The sequence below is a fragment of the Stegostoma tigrinum genome, chromosome 15, assembly GCF_030684315.1.
Source record: "Stegostoma tigrinum isolate sSteTig4 chromosome 15, sSteTig4.hap1, whole genome shotgun sequence".
In the NCBI taxonomy this organism is placed as follows: domain Eukaryota; kingdom Metazoa; phylum Chordata; class Chondrichthyes; order Orectolobiformes; family Stegostomatidae; genus Stegostoma; species Stegostoma tigrinum.
The window spans coordinates 19,932,981-19,953,892 of NC_081368.1; the positions used below are offsets into that span (position 1 = coordinate 19,932,981).

Consider the following 20,912-nt stretch of genomic DNA (forward strand, 5'->3'; position numbering starts at 1 on the left):
TAATGAGTAAAGACACTGCACAATGGCGAACAGAGGCTGGTCTGCACTGAGTAGGCTGGGCTGGCAGAAGCAGCATTCAATATGTTCAGGCCTAAAGGACCTGATCTTCCACAAAGTATTGCATCCCACATTATGTCTAGACACAAGAATGGAAAAACATGCCACACAGACTCATTTTTCCGTCATTTAGAAATAAATATCAAGTCCAAAAAGCAAATTGGTTGCAATAGAAATCTGAGCTGTCTGTGCTTTAGGTTGAAAGGGGATTGCATGCAGCGATGGTCAAGTGTAATTCATACCTTTTGCAGATGTTACTGATGAGTCTCCCTTCTGTCCTTTCGGACCTAATCCTCCTGGCACGCCTGAAATGCCCTATGAGTTAAAAGGAAAGGTCAGCATTCTCCATCTGCAGTCAGGCAATCTGTGAAATAAGGCCGTATTTCAATTGTCTGCATTTTGGTCTCATCAGGGGAGAAGCTTCTTTCGTAAATTACAACACAATTTATAAGGATTGGGTTTACATTTCTACACTTGATGCACAGTGAGTATCTAACCCTTCATGTACTCTAGTCAACTGGTGAGTTTCCACATGCTCACATGCTTCTCTGTGAAACCTCTGATTCCCATGGTTGATCTGCCTACTGTCACTCAGGTGCTCAGGAATGAAGACTAGCCCCTTGGTTGAGATACCAGAGTGCTGCCTGTGCTTATGCAGTCGTCTTTCAGAATGTGTCACAATCTGCAACACAAGAAATACTGTGCTTTTCACTGATTACAGTCTAAATCAAAGAGAAGTAAAGGTTTCCTCCCTCCTTTCTTGACATTCTGTCTGCTTGCCCATATTTATAACCAGCATTTAATATAAAGGGATACTTCAACTGGCCTTCCATCAACCAGCTATTCTATTAACCATATGCTATTGCTTCGCCCAACTCCAGAAACTGTCCAGAAGTGAAAAACTCATGATTTAATTTGACTTTTACAGAATAGAACACTGGAATCTTTTAGGCATAAAAAGACAATTTTGTTCTCATTTATTGGTTGTGTTTGTTAATTTGCTTCTGAAGAAAACTAGGAACAGCGTTCAACACTGCTCAGTAGCAGCAGTGTGTACCATCAACAAGCTACACTGCAGAGATTCACCTAAGATCTTGAGACAGCACCTTTCAAACCCACAACACTTCCACCTAGAAGGACCAGGGCAGCACATACTTGCAAACACCACCACCTGTAACTTCCACTCCAAGCCACTCACCAACCTGACTTAGAAATACATCATGATTCCTGCAATTTGCACCCTAATAGAATTGTTGGTCTACTTCCAACACAGAGACTGCAGCAGTTCAAGAATACAATTCATCAGCACTTTCTCAAGGGCACCTAGGGATGGGCAATAAATGCTGGCCCAGCCACAGATGCTCACATCCCATGAGTGAACACAAAAAAAGCACAAACAGACCACATGTGTTTTCCAAGAGAACTGCTGTCCACCTCCGCAGATCAGCATTTACATTAGCTCTTTCTTTGTTGGAACATAATGTAGAAAGTGGATCAAAGCTTCTCATTTTAAAGGATTAGAGCTTATCAAATCATGTGTAAGAAAGATAAAATGATAGTCAATGTCACATTACTTCTCCAGTTCCCTCCACTTATTACAGAATTTGAATTATTCGGCAGCCTTGCCTCATAATCCTGAATATTCAGGAGAGGGAAGGTGATGGTCTAGACTTTAATCCAGTGACCCTGGTAATAATTTGGAGACCTGGGTTCAAGTCACACCATGGCGTTGATAGAATTTGAATTCAATAAATATCTGGAATTAAGAAAATTAAGGAAATTAAGAGAATTAAGGTAATAAATATTTGGTTCTGTCTAAGAATCTTTGGTGAATTTCTGCAGTGCATCTTGTAAGTAGTATATACTGCTGCCACTGAGCGTTGGTGCGGAGGGAGTGGATGCTTGTGGATGTGGTGCCAATCAAGCAGACTACTTTGTCCCGGGTGGTGTCAAACTTCCTGAGTGTCACTGGGGCTGCACTCATCCAGGCAAGTGGGGAATACTCCAACACACCCCTGACTTGTGCCTTGTAGGTGGTGGACAGGGTTTGGGTGTCAGGAGGTGAGCTACTCGCTGCAAGATTTCCTAAACTTTGGCCTACTCTGGTAGCCACGGTACTTATATGGTGAATCCATGCATTTTATCAAATGCATGTATAGGATTAATGAACTTTTCTTTGGCTCACGTGGCTGTGAGATCCAGGAATGGATCACTGAATATGTGGGCTAATTGGTGGGACACTGAGCCAGATCGATCAAACATGCCAGGTTTCGACCCTGATCTGAGCCAACTGAGTAGGTCTCACCTGGGCAACAGGTTAGAGAACTGCAATTCATGCATGGTGACAGTGAATAAGCAGCTTCTAAACAGTGGAAGCTAACTTTAGGGGTGCTGTCAAGAAATTCTTCTTCATAGTTTGCCGGCGCTGTGGAAGCAAAAAGAGGCCTACCTCAAAAAGACAGATATCACCAAAGACGGGATGTGGGACAGGGAGTTCTGTCTAACTCAGAGAACTAAAGAAACTAGGCACAGTTCATGATAGAACACACTGTAGACAAAATCGCTTTTTGTCTCATTTTCTGACATTGTTAACAATGATCAATGCATGGCTGTGAAAGGATAGTGCTACTTACTGGAGGGCCTCTTTGCCCCGGAGGTCCTGGGGGTCCTGGGTCACCACACTGGCCTTTGCCACTATTGAAGCCAGGCTTTCCTGGTTCACCAGGAGGGCCGGGAGGTCCTGGAATTCCATTCCCAGTTATTACTCCACTGCACGCGCAAGCACCAGGCTCACCTGATACAAGGAAGCACAAATATCCACGTTAAGCCTTAAGAGAATCATTATTGAAATTGCTGAGGATTGTAGGTGAGCAGAGATCTTCGGCCTCATTCTGGATGTTAGACGGTGAATGGGAGAAAGCTCTTGCCTATGATCAGGACAGTGTCAGTGGAATTTCATCAGAAGATGTAAAAGATATAACAAAGACATAAAGATGTGCAGGTTAGGTTGTTTGGGAAATGCATGGTTTCAAGGATAGGGTGGGGGTAGGTGGGTCTGGGTATGACACTCTTCGAAAGATTGGTGTGGACTTGATGGACCGAATGGCCTGTTTCCACACTGGAGGGATTCTATGATTCTATGAATCTATGAACATTTTGGGTGCCCTTCAATGACAGAGTGCAGCTGAAAATCGACTCATTCCCAGGGCAAGTCCTCATACAAACTCTCAGCAATGTTCATACATCAGAAGGGCACTCAACAAAGTTACACCACATAATAAAATGTGACTTTTTTTTCCCAGTGCCTTACACACCAAACCACCACAATATGATGACGTACTGATACTCCTGTTCAGCTTCAGGTCAGGCCTTGGCAGCTATTAGTCACTTCTTGTTCTCTGAGAAACAATGACATTGGCTGGAATTAGATGCTTTGAGGGTTTTGAACTCTGGAGTTCACACTCAGTTGGGTGAGTCCTGGTTGGGGACTCCCACCACTGAACTATTCCAAGCCAGGAAAGACACTGGGTGGCCATCTTGGCCCAACTCCAATCACTACCCAATTATGGCTCACGTTATGATGCTGATGACAATTAATATAATGTTTGCTTGAGGGGTTCTGGGGACTAGGTGGGGCAGGGGTATAGTGGAAGTGTGGCCTACAGTTCTTCACTGAACCTGGGTCTCTGCTGCACTGCAACTCCCCCATCACTTGGATTAACAAGACTGATCTACAAACAACTGGCACTGCAGAAATAGCTAGCAATTCATCTCAGAATTACAACTGAGATTAATGTTATCCTTCCTTTGCAATTTCCCGCAAACCGATAGGAAGCTGTTTGCTCCAAAATAAAGTGAATGCTAGGAGTGGAAATGAAAAAAAAACAATGTCCTGGTAACATCTGCAGAGGGAGAGAGAGGGAGCGAAATAGGGAGAAAGGGAGAGAGAGAGGGAGAGAGAGAGAGAAAGAGTGTGAGAGAGAAAGAGAGACAAGGGGACAGAGAGAGAGACATGTTGTGAGAGTGCTAATGATTTAGGTCAATCACCTTTAGAATGAAATGCCGTCAACTTGAAACATTAATTTTATTTTTCTGTCTTTTTAAATGCTGTTTGACCTGTTGAGTGTTTGTTGCATTTTGACTTTCCATTTCCCAAGTCACTGACAGGTAATGCGTCACAGTTTTCATTAGTCTGTGGGTTTCAACTCACATTCTGAAGCATCATCTGAAACACGTTAACCACTAACACCCACCTTTCTTTCCCCACATACCCCTTGTGCATGTATTCTACAGAAATATGAAAAATTGAAAGAACAAATGATGGGGGGGATGGATGAAAAAAATGTCTAACAACACCAACATTTCACTATTAACATGAAAAACACGGCTTTTAGTTCTTTAGAAACTCCAACATCAAGAAGCTTCTCTAATTCCAGTTCCAAATGGGTGCTGAAGGAAAAAACAACAAAACTAGTGAAATGGGGCTGAATGCTCTTGGCAACAATGGTGCAGAGGCTTGGGAAGCCTTAGTGAGACCTAAATGCAACAAAACCTCAGCGGCATTAGTTCATAAGCTAGCATTCTGACCTGAATCAGAAGGTTTGATGTGGAAGTTCCACTGAATTTAAAATTCGACATACCAACGGAGTATTGAAATAGTGCACTGTCAGAGGTGCTGTCCTGCAGTTGAGATGTTAAACTGAGGTCCTATATATAGCTATCTCAGTGAATGCTAGGGAATCCATAGCTCTATTCCAAGAATCCTGGCTAATTGCCACATCAAGCAACATCACAGATGAGCCACTCATTGTGTTGTTGGTGTTTGTGAGATCTGAATATGAGCAAGTTGGCTGCCATCTCTTCTTGATTCCAACAGAGACAACACTTTGAAGATACTTTCTTACAAGGGCTGCTTGTGGCTGTGAGAACGGGTAATCAGTATTTGGGAGGAGGTCTGAATCAGAGCACTGAATGAACAAAACTTACTCACAGACAAGGACAGTCCCACCCATTTACTCACCCTTATATCCTTTGCTTCCCCTGAATCCTGGTGGTCCGGCTGGTCCAGGCAATCCCGGAGGTCCAATTGGTCCACTGACTCTGGTCCGACTATCTGAAGGACCTGGTTGAATAGAATACACTGAGGTTGGTAATACAGCTCCAGCACAGGGATTGAAAATAAAAGATGGTTACATTTTACAACCCCTTATTACCTGCTTTTATTTAAAGCACTGTTAATTGCTGTTAAGGGTTAAAACATGATACCAAGGGCTCTAAAGCTCTTTCCTTTCATTTTTTTAAATAGGGCTGGAATAATGAGGGGGAGGGCTTCATGGGAAAGGTAATGCAGGACTAGGAGGATCTCTGCCTGCCAAACTGTCCAAGGAGCCATAGCATTCAGCCAAACCTATAGTTGCTGAAGAAGCAACTTGACAGAATGAAATAAGGAATGATAATATTACGTGTACGGTTCCCCACACAAAAGCTAGTACTACAATGGTAAAAGACATTCCCTCTGTTTGGCCACAGTTGCCTGGGTATCAGCCATGGCTCAAGTCGTGGCTCTTTCCACTCCACAGCACAATATTGCAACCCAGAGATTACCATACATGTCTCTCAGAAGCTGTTCCCTGTAAGGTACTCCATGTGTGCCTGGAAACCTTTTAAAATGTATCATGTCTGCCAACAGGCCACATTTTCTAAGATTTAAAGAGAACATTGATCAAGCCTATCGTTACAGAGCTGACGGTGAGCTTTGCATCAACTTTTAACTTAGACTTTAAAATCTGAAGGCTCACTCAAGGTCAGAAACCTCATGTGCTCTTTGATGGTCTGTGTGGTGACCTGGTCTTCCACTTTCCTTTCAGTATTGCCACTAAACTCTCTGGTCATTGTCCTCACGGCTGCTTCCAGGATTTTGCTGTTTTTGCCATCTTTCCTACTGATTCTAGTCTTCAAATAAAGTGTCCTGAAGAAGGGTCGCTGGACCTGAAACATTACCTCTGATTTCTCTTCTCAGATGCTGCCAGACCTGCTGAGCTTTTGCAGCAATTTCTGTTTCTGATTTCCAGCATTTGTGGTTCTTTTGTTATTTTTCAAATAAACTTTGTTGCTTGTGAAACATATCGGGATACCTTGATGATGTGAAAAGTGCTTTAGAAATACACAGACCTACTTTTCTTCAGCTTTGAACTTCAAAGTTCTAAAATATGAGCGTTGTGCATCATTCAGGAATTTTATGCACTGACTGACTAATGAAAACAACGAAGATCTTGCTCTTGCAAGTTAGCGACCCTTTGTCGTTAGATATGCTCTTTAAAAAAATGTTACCTATAGTATATCACAAGGATGCAAATTCATGCTCACTTCACAAATTACTGCATCACTACCTTAGAATCCAAGTTGCTATATATATTTCAGAACTAGTTTCTCACTTTTACATGAGACACAGATCATTTACATAAGATCCAGTCAACAAACTTATAACAACGTCAAAAGTTTCACAAATGCAGATTATTTAGGGAAGCAAATTTGAGTTCTTTTTGGTACTATTGCCAGACTTAGGATTCATATCAATATTCCAAGCCAGTTAATACCTTTCTGATTCCCATTATCCATACATTCTGTGGGTCTATCACAGACTAGAAAGTAAATTCATTGAACAAACACTAATAATAATACAATACAAGAAGTCAGTAAGACAGCACAATGTAAAATGTGAGTTCATTCACTTATAAACATTTCACCTTATACTTGACTAAAATACAGTCTTGGCAATAATATTTTTTCAATATACAAATTTATATCACATTTATTCACCCTCTAGTGGTAGCAGCTCAGTGCAACACAGCTTTTCATCCTATGAAGAGGCAGAAGACTCAACACAAGAGGGGTTTGACAGACAGTATCTTCAGGAGCAGGAAGACAGTGGAAAGATGACATTGTAGGGTGGCTTAGGTGGTACTGGAACAGGAAAGAAAGTTGGAGAATTCAAAAGCCTTACAAACAGCCCTGAATGAAATCTAAGATATTTTGTAGTTCTATGGCTGAATGTCAGAGGGTTATGAGCCCATTGAAAACTAAGGTGGGGAAGTCAAGGCAGAATTTTACTGATGGTGTAAAAAAGTATGGGGGAAGAGATGGTTGGTGCACTGAGATCTTTGGCAAATTTTCCACTCAGTTCCACTGCAAAAACCTCTGTTACTGATATGCGAGATCATAACATTTACCTGAAAAAAGAATAAATTCAAAACTACCATCCAAGATATAACACAATTTTGACACAATCAAGCAACAGCCTGATATAATCATACTCACATTACTGGAAGGCCGTCCTGCGCTCTTCACTGAACCACAGCTGACCCATAGCTTGGTGGTAAAGGTAGGTTGTGGGATGTGCTGAGCCATGGGGTTGCAGATTGTGTTGGAACACAACTCTGCTGCTGCTGATGGCCCACTGCACCTCACGGCTGCCCAGCCTTGAGTTGCTAGAGCAGTTCAAAATCTAGTCCATTTTGTACGCTGGTGTCGCATAACACCACGGAGATTGTCCTCAATACAAAGGTGGGACCTTTTCTCCACAATGACTATCTAGTGGTCTCTCCTAATCATACACTTAGCTACGGCATATCTAGAGTGGATAAGGTTTTCAATTAAATGATACATCCAGTCCTTGCATTTCTTTGTCCTCCTGTCTCTCCTTGTTCGGCATCAACGGAATTGTCTCTCTTTACTGTGATAAGTTCCAACTTACACAAAGCTGGCCCACTCATATCTTTACAAAGTCGAACTGTGGCTCACGGTATTGGTGGAAGCAAGAGAGCAAACATTCCCTGCCTAGATCGCAAAAGCATTGAGTTTGAGCACCAAACATAAATTGGAAGCAACCTAACCAGTGCTTCTTGAATATGTTGTACTCCCTTCAACTCTTTTCAATCTGAATAACTGTCATGGCTCTTTATCTAGATTTCCCAGTGAGGAGAAAGGAGAGAAGTTACTAACTTAGCCAACTGCCTCACTGTACAAGAATTAACGGGGAAACCCCCTCACAGATGGAATGGCATAGTGACTGAGATTCAGTTTGGGGATCCAAGTCCATGGTGCCATGAATTGCTTCCCAAACATAAGGAGGGATTCAGCTGCTTTGCTCAAAACAATTGGATAATATTCCCAGCAAGAAACAACATGTAAATTCACAATTTGTACGTATGATTTCTACTTTGTTACATACCTGGTGGACCAGGAGGTCCAGGTGGGCCTGGTAAACCTGGTGGACCCTGTGGTCCTGGTTGTGAGAATATCATTCTTCCTGGTGAACCTTTTTCGCCTGTAGGTCCTTTAATTCCTGGAAATCCTGGTAAACCCTTGGAACCTAGTCAACAGAGACAAAAACTGAACACTTACTATGCCCAATGGTGGTAGTCTCTTTACAGCCACAGTGTCATGATATATCAAACCTGGCCTGCCTCCATCATTATACCCTTACTGATAAACAACAATCAGCATTTTTAAATCAACATAATGACAGGTCGTCAATTCAATAGATGCAACTGTGGAATCTTTAATGGTTTGCACATTGAAGGAAAAATGAACTCAAGTTCAGAGTTTTAAAATAAAATGAAATCCCTGATAGCACCTCTCCATTGTGGTGAAGATGCCACAATTTGTTGGGAATAGCAAGTCCCATCCTGGCCTTTCTCATTTTCACGGGATTGGGGATTCAAGAAGGGCCATTTGGAAGATTATGCTACCTCAATGCAACAGGATTTTGGAGAACCTGGAGTGTAGAACCCAGAGTGTTCAGAATAGACCAGGTAAGGTCAAGTCTAGACACAGTGTATTTCTTTTGGATAGCTAGTGTAGCTCTTCAGTGAACTGAAACATCCCTGCAGATATGGTTGGGGGTGGAGTTGCAAGAGAGGTGAAGTAGCAGAGATCCTCAGAGTAGGCCCAGTATCTTTTGAGGTTGTGGTTTAGGGATCCTTTGGGGGTGGTGAGTTATCAGCTATCCCCTGAGGCATTTATTATAGGATGCAGGATATTCAGCCCAACAATTCCACTCTGACCCTCCAAAGAGCATCCTAACCCCCTGTCCTATTGCTGTAACTCTGCAGTTCCCATGGCCAATCCAGCTAACCTGCACATCTTTGGACTGTGGGAGGAAAGTGCAGCACCCGGAGGAAATACACACACAGAGAGAACTCCATACAGACAGTCACCCAAGATGGGAATTGAACCCGGGCACAGCAGCAGTGTTAACCACTGAGCCACTACGCTGCCCCAACTACCAATGGTGCAGAAACTCTTTGGGACTGTCCGACTTGTCAACACTGGTCAACTGGTATCAACCAGGCGGTTTGCAATAAGTTCTCACGGAATCCTCTGCTTTTCATTCCATTAACTCTACAACTGAGTGGCCTTTGTGCTCTTGGCTATGACTTACTTAAAGTCTTAATGTTGGCTGATGCTTCTAATTAAAAAATGCATCTAATCCTTGCAGTTCTTCTGTTCTCCTGTCTCTCCTTGTTCTGCATCAGCAGAATTATCTCTCCTTGTAGTGATAGGTTCCCACATACCTACAGCCAGCTCACACATACAATATTTACAACCAGAACGATGACTCAAGGGACTGGTAGGTGCCCTTCTTGTGCAATTGCTCAGCAGGAAAGGCAGAATTCCTTAACACATTCTGGGACCTTCTAGTGTGAAGCATCACTGGCCTGTACTTAAAGCCCATCAGCACATCAGTTCAAATGCTGCAAAACAAGGACCTCCCTTCACCTTGTGGTGCTGGACTGTTACAGTACAGAAAGGAAAGCTTCACAGAGAGGGACCCAGAAGAGCTGGCGAAAGAAAGATCCCTCGTCTTTCCTGTGGACTGCCACAGGGTGCCACACCACCGGACACGGCAAGCCTAGACACAGATAGCCCTAACATCACTGCTGTATCCTGGGTGAGGGAGGACACCCGGAGGTGCAGAAAGCAGATAAATGATCTTCTGCACTTCGGAAGGATAATCTTCCCTCTTCTCTGTCATGCTCACAGGACCAATGCTCCTTCAAACTCTGCCAGTGCACTGACTTCTCTCTAGGGCTCATAGGCTCCAACTCTCACTGTTGCATGTATCATATCCACTCAACAGCTCTTGGCCACCTCGTCCTCCCAAACTGCTAAATTTTCCTGCTCTCTGTATTGCCTTATTGCAGACACATCGTCACTTCTCCCGCTTGTGAATCACCACAAGCTTTCTTCTATCACTTCATACTCAATCTCTCTCTTTGGGGTCAAGGGGTCAAGCATAACACAATGCCAGGGAAGAGCACAACTAAGGGAGAAACTGCAGTGGCTGACCAAGCTACATTGTGCTGTGCCACTCATTATCACCAGCGCTAATTCATCCTTAATCGGCATGAGTGTTTATCCCACTTGGATAACTCATTCCTTCTTTTCCCTTATTCAGATACAAGCAGCATCCAGGGAGCATTTGCTGAGAAGACACTGGCACCACAGTCCCTCAGCTGTGCTTCATCCTCTAAAGATGAAGTCATTGACTCGACCTCATGAAGATTCACTGGCAAAGCTTTCACCTGTGCCCCCCACCACCACCAGCTCTGAGTCTGTCACCTCAGAGGGTGCTCTTTCTTGACTCAATTCCAGAGAACAATCTACTGAGGACATTGTTGACATGTTCACTGCAGCTGGTTGAAGAAAGAAGAAACACACCCCAGGTCTCTAGGACCCAGAGGATAACAGAAATCTGTTCAGCTGCAGGAAAATGAAGACCCTATGGTCTCAGACATTCAAACTTAATCAAAATGCATTATCAGACAACTAACCTTTCAACTGCTCCTGGTTTCCATTCAGCTCTTTCTTGTTATATTTACCATCCTCACTTTCGCCCATAGCACTGGAAATTCCAATGTCCTTGATTGCCCTAGACCGTTTCCATGTCGTGGCCAGGGTGACCTATGAGAACACATGCTAGCTGTTGGGGTTCCCAGCCCCGTCCTGTTGTCTGTGAGGCCCCACCTTTCTACATTGAATTGCCTTCTCCGTCCACATCCAAGTACAATGAAACCCATTCTATAACTTGAATTATTCGCTTTCCCCACAACTTCTTGAATTGAAATTCTGATTTTTCTCCAATCTGTCTATACTTTCCAACTTCCTCACAATTGCTGACACCACACTGGAAAGGGAAAATCCCAGTCATACCTTGAGTTTGCGCTGGAGAGCCGAAACGTCCTGGCAATCCTGGTGGACCTGGTAAACCTTGGATTCCCGGAAGACCTGGGAATCCTGGTGAACCTGAATCTCCAGGAGGACCTGCAAGTACAAAAGACAATGGTCAAGGTTCATATCATAGCCTTGAGGAGCCTCAGCACACCTGAACACATCTCTGTGAGCTGTGCATATTTTATCTTTCCAAAATCTATGGCACAAATAAGGTTAAATGAGGTTTCTGACAACGCTTTGGTGCATGCTTTCTGAACAGTAAGATTCCTGCTGTGCTGTCAGGAATGTCAATTAACTACTTAAGTACTTTGGACCAAGATTCCTCAATTACAAAACAGAATATTTAGATTTCTATCCATCTCTGAGGCTTTTCCTTCAAACTTTTCAAGCCATCACTCTGAGATGATTCTGGTTTTGATATGCTTGATTGAATAGCAGATATTCTCTACTCCTGTACACTTGAGGCTCAACAAGCACTGAATGAATATTGACGATTTAACAATGGAGCAGTTAGGCTACACCAAGTCCGATATGGCAGTTCTGCACAGCAGGACTCACTTAGTCTGATCAGGAGGGGGTCCTGCATTTTTTTAACTTCCTTCATCTTCAATTGATATCATTAAATCTGGCATTAGAATTTCCCAGCACGACCAGTGATCAAATAAGCCAACCAGTCTGATCTGCATGGCTTTGTTAGAACCAACAGCACTAAAGTGTATTGTTATGAAGGATCTCTAATGTAGAATATTCTCATCTTTGGAAAGTGCATTTTAAAAAATAGAAACAGAGGGATTTTGGATAGCGCTGTGAAAGATTTATTTTATAAAATGTCAGAAAGTCATTCTGGAATAACAACCTCAATTCTAAGAAAATATATGACCTCAACCAGCTGCCTGGCTTATTCCTGTGGCATTAATGAATAAAATGGTTAAGCTGCTAGGGTTCTGACAAACACATTATGGCAGTCAGTTTGATTTCAGTTCAGAAGAATCATAGTATCCCCACAGTTTGGAAGCAGGCCATTGGGCCCATTAAGTACACATCAGCCCTCCAATGAGCATCTGACCCGGATCCACTCATCTCCCTTATCTCTGCATTTTCGATGGTCAGTCCACTTAACCTGCACATCTGTCAGGAAGAAGACACAGGGGAGAACGTGCAAAGTCCACACAGGCAGTCACCCTCATGTGAGGGTCATGTGAGGGCAGCAGTACTAGCCACTGAGCTACTGAATGAGAAGTTGAGTTTATAAGCAGGTTATTCAGTTCAGTTCCAGGGAACCAATCATATCAGCAGAGGGCTTGTAAGCCAGGGGAGTTTGGAAAGAAATTTTCAAATTGTTAAAACTGAGAAAGGTTTGGCCATCAAAATTGTACAAGTTTTATGTCAACAACCTCAGAAAGAAATTGTAAAAAAAGTCTCAACAGTCCATGGGAAAGAACCTGGAAACCTGAAAAAGAACCTCAGTTGAGTAAAGATCTAAAAAGGTAAAATTAGAGTGATATTTCTTTGGCGTAGAGTCTCAGTAACAGATGGCGTTGGGTAACAGACTGAAACTTTATTTTGATATTTGCGTTAAGATCTCTCTAATGGTAGTGCATGTAGGTGATAGCCTTGTGGTGTTATTGCTGGACTGTTAAGCCAGAGGCCCAGGCAATGTGCTGAGGCACCCAGGTTCAAATCCTGCCACAGCAGATGGTGAAATTTCAATTCAATATATGGAATTAAGAATCTAATGATGACCATGAACCCATTGTTGATTGTTGGGAAAAACCCATCTGGTTTACCAATATCTTCTAAGATAGGGAACTGCCTCCCTTACTGGGTCTGGCCTTCATGCGACTCCAGACCCACAGCAATGTGGTTGGCTCTGAACTGCCCTCTGGGTAATTAGGGAGATGGGCAATAAATGCTTCCTGATCAGCGATGCCCTCATCCCATGAATGAATAGAATAATGTTCTGGGGATTTGGGTTCAAATCCCACTGTGGCAGATGATGGATTGCGAATTGAATAAAAACCTGGAATTATGAATCTAATGATGAGAATGAATCAATTGTCAGGAAAAAAAAAATCTGGTTCATAATGCCCTTTAGGAAAGGAAACTGCCATCCTTACCTGGTCAGGCCTACATGTGACTCCAGACGCACAGCAATGTAGTTGACTCTGAACTGCCTTCCAGGTAATTTTTGCTGGCCAAGTCAACAATACCCTCATCCCATAAATGAATAAAAATCAATAAATATAGCTTTGTTTATTTTTTTTCTTTTGTATAATAAATTTATATTCTGTTTTTAAAGAAGGTCTGCAGCTTCATGTGAAAAAGTTTCAGTAATTATTCACCATATAAACCAACTGTAAAAGATGAATATTTGATTTATCAAGTCAGCTTTCATCCTGGAATATGATCTGTTCATATTATCATCAGCTAGGATCACATTAATGTTAGGCAATAATGCAGCATTTGCCATCAGGGGCATCAGTTGGTTCTGAACCTAAAATTCTCATCCTTTCTATCTAAATCTCCTTCCCCACTCCCTGTACGCCACCACCCCCCCCCACCAACACACACACACACACACACACACACACACACACACACACACACACACACACACACACACACGTGAATCTATAGGATGAATTTGCATTTGCAGAGACATTCCATTTTGTTCAAAAAGTGCACTATTTACAGACAGTCAGTCAACGTGGCGATCTATAAATTCCTACTTTAGAAATAAAACCTGACAGAAAACTAAACAGCATCCTAGGTTTGTTTAATACATCCTCATCAATGGTGTGACCCTTTGATCTTGTACTCAAACTACCTCTCTCACTATCTGTGAGTAAGGGTCCAAAAGCTCATGTTTTCAAATAAACCTGTTGGACTCTAACCTGGTGTCATGTGATTTCTGACCTTGTCCACCCCAGTCCAATACTGGCACCTCCACATCATTTCTATTGCTGGAAACTCATCTCATCCTGAAATCCTCAGACATCTTTGCACTCCCCCAATTCTTATCTCTTGTGCACATCAAATTATTGCCACTTTCCTTTAACAATTGAACCTTCAGTTGTCAAGGCTCTATCTAAGCTTTGAAAGTCCCTCCCTAAATCTTTCCACCTCTTCTCTTCCTTCCCATGAATTTGATGACAATGCTCACCAGCTGCCCCAATAAGGCATTATGTGGCTCAGTGTCAAATCTTTTCTGATAAGACTCCCTTAGAGGCTCTTTAACATTTAATTTTATTTCAGATGCTGGACAAATGCAAGTTTTAGTCAAATTATCCTGTCTCTTGGCCAGGCCAGGCTTTCCTTCAGCTCAAAAAACAAATCAGGTGAAACTGTTCTACAATGTCAAGTGTAAAACAGGTTTGTGGTGTCAAGCAGTTAATATTTCACTCTGCCTGACCATTTTTCTACTGAAGTTCATAGAGCTACACTTCAACATCGACCTGGAAACCCATTCTCTAATTTCTGTTGTGTTTACTTGGCTTAAAATTAAAAATCTTGACAATATTGCCCTAATCAATCTAAAATAATAGCTGTTGACAGTGTATAACAGGCTTCTGATTCACTTGAACAAATGAACAAACGAAAAAGTACAGCACAGAAACAGGCCCTTAGGCCATGCAAGCCTGTGCCGACCATTATGCCCTAATTGATCTAAAATCAAACCTGACATTTTTGATCCATATCCCTCTCTTCCCTCCCTATTCAGGTACCCATCTAGGTGCCTCTTCAATGTCTTCAATGTGCCCACTTCCACCACCTCCACTGGCAGTGCATTCCAGGCTGTGACCATTCTCCGCGTGAAAAATTTCCCTCACACATCTCCCTCAATTTTCTCCCTCTTACCTTGAACCTGTGCACCCTTATAATTGAAACTTCAAATGCCTCTAACCGCCCCACTCTATCTATACCTCCCATAATTTTGTAGACCTTTATCAGGTTTCCTCTCAGCCTCCATCTCTCCAGTGAAAACAATCCTAGTCTTTTTAACCTTTCCTCACAGCTAATGCTCTTGAGACCAGGCCACATCCTGGTGAACCTTTTTTGTACTCTCTCCAAAGACTCCACATCCTTTCAGTAGTGTGGTAACCAAAACTGCACACAAATGCAGCCTAACAAGGGTTTTATATAACTGCAAAATGTTTTTCCAACTTCAAGTCCATTTCACACTGACTTCACACGCTCCCACCCAGTATTTTCATACTTAGTGACAGTAAGTGGAAATTTTACTTAGAGGGCCATATTTATTTTAGTCAAAATAATGTAAGACTCAGGTGCCAGTGAAAATGCTTTGTGACAAAAATCCATTCAGAATAATTAAGAGGAAATTCCACAGTTCACTCCCAATATTATTTTCCAACTGCCAGTAGGCAGTGGGGAGGCACCAAAGGAAGGAGAAGGAATAAATATCTATGGAAAAGTTAACCACAATCAGGTACCTTCCTTCACTGAGATGGAGCAGCAATTGCACTCTCCTGCAGTCCTGGTCCTGTCTATTTTTTTAAAACAGAGAATTATGTTGGAAATTCACAGGAAATATATGTTGCTCAGACACCAAAATAAGATTAAATACTTCAAGGGGAGCACATGAGAAATGGACTGGAATGCAATAGGATCTTGTTATTTCTCACGACATTGCACAATGAAGATAAAGTTTTATACTGTCCATAGAAATTTTGATCATTAATAAAATGAATCATTAGTTAGTCTGTACCTTTAACAAGAGCACCACCTCCATCTATGTAAGCTGGGGGTCCTGGTGGACCCACATCACCCTGGTCACCCTGTAAAGCAGAAAACAATATCATTAGATGTTACATTAAAACATACATTCGTTTTGAGCACCGCTGAGAAAGAGATTTGCTGTTGAAACTGTTCAGCTTGCATTCATCAGGGCAAAATCTCAAGAACACTAAATTTCAAAGGGAACAGTGATTTATCTGCCATGAGAAAAGGTTGCTGACTGGTTGGCAACTGACTAATTAATCCCTGAACTTCTCTTTCAATTCGAACCAGTGATTGTTTAATAAGTTGACTCTTCTCCTATGCTGTAGCAATATCAATGGATCATCTACTAACAGGATGCCATCAAGACAAAATGAGGTTCTGCTTACTGCACAAATGAGTAATGTTGTGCATAAATTTCAGTGCTGGATCAATACCAAATATATGGGCTGTACATACCAAAGACAAGTGGATTGTTATCAAACACCAGCTTTTCGGTTCTTCGTATCTGACAGACTACTGCCACATTAATCAAATCCGTATATGTGAAACTTAAAGACACCGTCCAACTTTAAGTGTGACTCTGCAATTGGACAACGTTTACTGAAGAAAATGGTTTTGCTAAGGGCTACATTAAAAACTATGCAAGATTACTTTGCAAAGTAGCTCATTTATGCTTCTGAGAAGCTACATACATTCATACATTGGGCCCGGTCCTTGGAAACAGGGAGAATGTGACAAAGCATTGCAACTTTGTCAACCAAATAAAACCATGGTGGTCAACTCCCCACCACTGCCTACCTGCACTCACCTACCACCATCCCACATCCCTTCCCCAGCCCTAACCCCCCCTCTCTCTATCTATTTCTGAGTTCCCTTCCCCTTCCCCATTTCTGAAGAAAGGCCCTGACCCGAAACGTCAACTTTCCTGCTCCTCTGGTGCTGCCTGGCCTGCTGTGTTCCTCCAGCTCCACACTGTGTTATCTCTGGCTCCAGCATCGGCAATTTTTACTACCTCTACGATGGTCAACTATTCTGTGGTGAATTCTGCTTGGTAACGTCTCAACCAATCAGAATCCATTTGCCATTCAATCAGCACCATCTTCTCATGTAGAAATTGTTGTTTCTTTTGTGGTTTGACATTCTTGTGAATCTGCCCTGATGAGTAGAAGACAAAAAAGCTTTGGCAGCATACCTCCTTTTCTCAGCGATAGTCAAAGTCTGTTCTGCCAGACAATTCTGTACATGCATTTTGATATTGTAGAGATTATAGGCAATTATGAATAGAACAGTGGAATCTATTGCACAAATTCCCATAATGTCTTATTTCTAAGCACACTTCAGATCATTGTTGAGTAGGCAATGTAGTCCAACCTGTCATAATATTAAGTTATTAATGTGGTCCAAACATGCAACACTATAGATGAAATTTCTCTCTCAACTTTTCCCACCAGCTTATCAGAGGGAGTTAATGAGGAATTTCAGGTCCTGGGACATCTTTAAACCTTACCATCTGTTCAAACATCAAAACCTTTAAGCTATTTCACCTCAGAAATTCTTCAAACAACCTATAGAGCCACTGCTAAGCCCAACACCATGGTGTATTGCCCACAATGTGGGATTCCCAATCAAATGCCAACTCCAATTTTTATCTTTGCTATTTTGTTCTTGATGGCTTAGTTCAGCTGTTGGGTTTCTTTATCTGATCATAAACTGCAATTGCTTCATGTATTTCCCTTCTTGATTTTGTCAGGAATTGGACTACTTGCAGCCAGGAAGAAGTGCTTTGAAGCAGCCAGCACAAAATGCTAGTCAGCAGACTGGAGATGTAATTTCCAACAGCTGTTCACCTTACTACTTGTGGATAAGTTCTTCATATAATTTTGTGCTTCTCTCATATGTATTCAGCTAGGATCAGAAGCCCCACTAAGGTAGGAAACCAAATTCTGTGCCTCATGTTAGGCAATGCATCAAGGCTCCAATATGGTGCTCTACAAGTTAACTGAAACATTCCAAACTTGACAAATGGGCTGTACTATATTAACAGGAGTCCTAAATTAACTTAGAAAGTGAAAAACCTCTTCTTACTGCTCTTGATTGCTATGCAGTGACCCTTGCTAAAGTAGGTTATGTTACAAATATTGTGCAAAGATAGGAATTGGCTTGACAATGACAATCTCATTGTTGAATATCATCTAGCTCTGGCTTCACATGTGAAGGATGTGTAATTGATAGAGGCACCTTAGAGCAAGGGGAGAGAACCGGAAACTGAAGGGGAATAAAACAGCCCTTCTCTTCAAAGGTTGCCTGCCCTGAAACATGTGCCATATAACTGACAAACGCAGAAAGCTTCATTCCATTGAAACAGAAACATGAATTGAAGCATGTCACTCAAGAGATTAATTCATCGTCTACACATCTTCACCATTAAGGCTTGCAACAGTCAAGCAGAAAATACATTATTTCCATTGATTTATTTTTGAAATATGTTCAAAACCTACCTTCATTCCTGGGAAACCATCTCTTCCAATTGTTCCAGGGAAACCTGGTTGGCCCTTCAAAACATTTTGATTTGCAAATTAAATTCAACAACTTGTCAACCCGATTGAAACACTTTCACGTTAGAGTGTGGTGTGCTCAGGGCTTATTGGATTTGCAAGGTGAAAACAAAGAGGATATCGACACACACGTGTTAGGAGCACCACCACCATGGAAGAGGTTTCATAGAGGAGCAACAAGGAAACCAGCTTCAAGAGTAAAAACATTAACTGATGAGAAAAGATTGACAGATGTGAATTTGATCTTAAAATAGAGAAAAGAAAATTGAGAAGGATTTGTCCAAAGCAATGTTTATACGGTTGGCTTCAGGGATTTGGCGCTTAAAATTCCACCCATGAAGTCAGTTTCCAACTAAATCTTGATGAAAAACACTAAAAGAGTACCAGCAACCCTTCAAACTGAAGCAGTGTGTACTAATTGCATGATGCACTGCAGCAACTCAGCCTAGGTCTGAATGTTGGTAGTTGGTGGGGGGTGCAGCCCTCCCCTCCCTACACTCCCACCCCAACCTCATCAATAAACCCGCGGACAAGGGAGGCGCAGTTGTAGTATGGCGCACTAACCTTGACATTACTGAGGCCAGACGCCAACTCTCCGACACCTCCTCCTACCGTCCCCTGGATCATGGCCCCACCCCTGAGCACCAAACCACCATCTCCCAAACCATCCACAACCTCATCACCTCAGGTGACCTCCAACCCACAGCCTCTAACTTCATCATCCCCCAACCCCCCACCGCCCGTTTCTATCTCCTTCCCAAAATCCACAAACCTGCCTGCCCCCGTCGACCCATTGTCTCTGCCTGCTCCTGCCCCACCGAACTCATCTCCACCTATCTGGACTCCATTTTCTCACCCTTTGGTCCGTACCTATGTCCGTGACACCACCCACGCCCTCCACCTCCTCCAGAACTTCCAATTCCCCAGTCCGCAACACCTCATTTTCACTCTGGACATCCAGTCCCTATACACCTGCATTTCCCATGCCAACGGCCGAAAAGCTTTCCGCTCCATCCTGTCCTGCAGGCCCGACCAGCACCCCCCTCCATTGACACCTTCATCCGCTTATCCGAACTCGTCCTCACCCTCAACAACTTCTCCTTTAATTCCTCCCACTTCCTACAGACAAAGCGGGTGGCCATGGGTACCCGCATGGGCCCAAGCTATATCTGCCTCTTTGCAGGTTACGTGGAACAATCCCTCTTCCAAAGCTACACTGGCCCTATTCTCCATCTCTTCCTCCATTACATTGATGACTGATTCGGCGCTGCCTCGTGTTCCCACGAGGAACTTGAACAGTTCATCCACTTCACCAACACCTTCCACCCCAACCTTAAAATACCTGAACCATCTCTGACACCTCTCTCTCCTTCCTGGGCCTCTCTATCTCCATCTCTGGCATCCACCTGGAAACCGATATCCATTTTAAACCTACTGACTCCCACAACTACCTGGAATATTCCTCCTCTCACCCACCTTCCTGTAAAAATGCCATCCCCTATTCCCAATTCCTTCGCCTCCACTGCATCTGCTACCGAGATGAGGCATTCCACTCCCAAACATCCCAGATGTCCTCTTTTTTCAAGAATCGCAACTTCCCCTCCACAGTGATCAAAAATGCCCTCATCCCTCACAGCCCCCATCTGCAATAATAAGCAAAACAGAATTCTCCTCGTCCTCACGTACCACCCAGCCAACCGCCAAATCCAACGCAACATCCTCTGACATTTCCACCATCTGCAATCCGACCCTACCACCAAAGACATTTTTCCCTCCCCACCCTTATGTGCTTTCCAGAGGGACCACTCTCTCCGTGACTCCCTTGTCTGCTCCACACTCCCCTCCAGCCCCACCACCCCCGGCACTTTTCCCTGCAACTGAAGCAAGTGCTACACCTGCCCCATACCTCCCCCCTCAGCCCGATCCCAGGCCCAGACTTTTCGCATCAAACAGATGTTCACCTGCACATCTGTCAATGTTATATACTGTATCCGCTGTTCCCATTGTCGCCTCCCCTACATCGGGGAAACCAAGCGGAGGCTTGGGGACCACTCTGCGGAACACCTACACTCAGTTCACAACAAACAACTACACCTCCCAGTCGCAAACCATTTCAATTCCACCCCCCCAACTCCTCGGATGACATGTCCATCCTGGGCCTCCTGCACTGCCACAATGATGCCAGCCGAAAGATGCAGGAACAGCATCTCATATTTCGCTTGGGAACTCTGCAGCTCAAGGGTATCAATGTGGATTTCACAAGCTTCAAAATCTCCCTTCCCTCGACCACATCCCAAAACCAGCCCAGCTAGTCCCTGCCTCCCT

At 43.1% G+C, this 20,912-nt stretch overlaps 1 protein-coding gene across 4 annotated transcripts in view; it reads right to left on the reverse strand.

The window, feature by feature from the left end:
* col4a6 (collagen, type IV, alpha 6) overlaps positions 1 to 20,912 on the reverse strand; it is a 393,865-nt gene that overhangs the window by 89,713 nt on the left and 283,240 nt on the right. For all 4 annotated transcript variants that reach the window (XM_059651363.1, XM_048544120.2, XM_059651362.1 and 1 more), the window contains exons 17-23: positions 18,531 to 18,584; positions 16,019 to 16,088; positions 11,272 to 11,382; positions 8,288 to 8,428; positions 5,078 to 5,179; positions 2,691 to 2,851; positions 300 to 372 (exon numbers count right to left, since the gene is read on the reverse strand). In XM_059651363.1, coding sequence (XP_059507346.1) covers positions 300 to 372; positions 2,691 to 2,851; positions 5,078 to 5,179; positions 8,288 to 8,428; positions 11,272 to 11,382; positions 16,019 to 16,088; positions 18,531 to 18,584 — 712 coding nt within the window. The remainder of the gene's footprint in view (positions 1 to 299; positions 373 to 2,690; positions 2,852 to 5,077; positions 5,180 to 8,287; positions 8,429 to 11,271; positions 11,383 to 16,018; positions 16,089 to 18,530; positions 18,585 to 20,912) is intronic.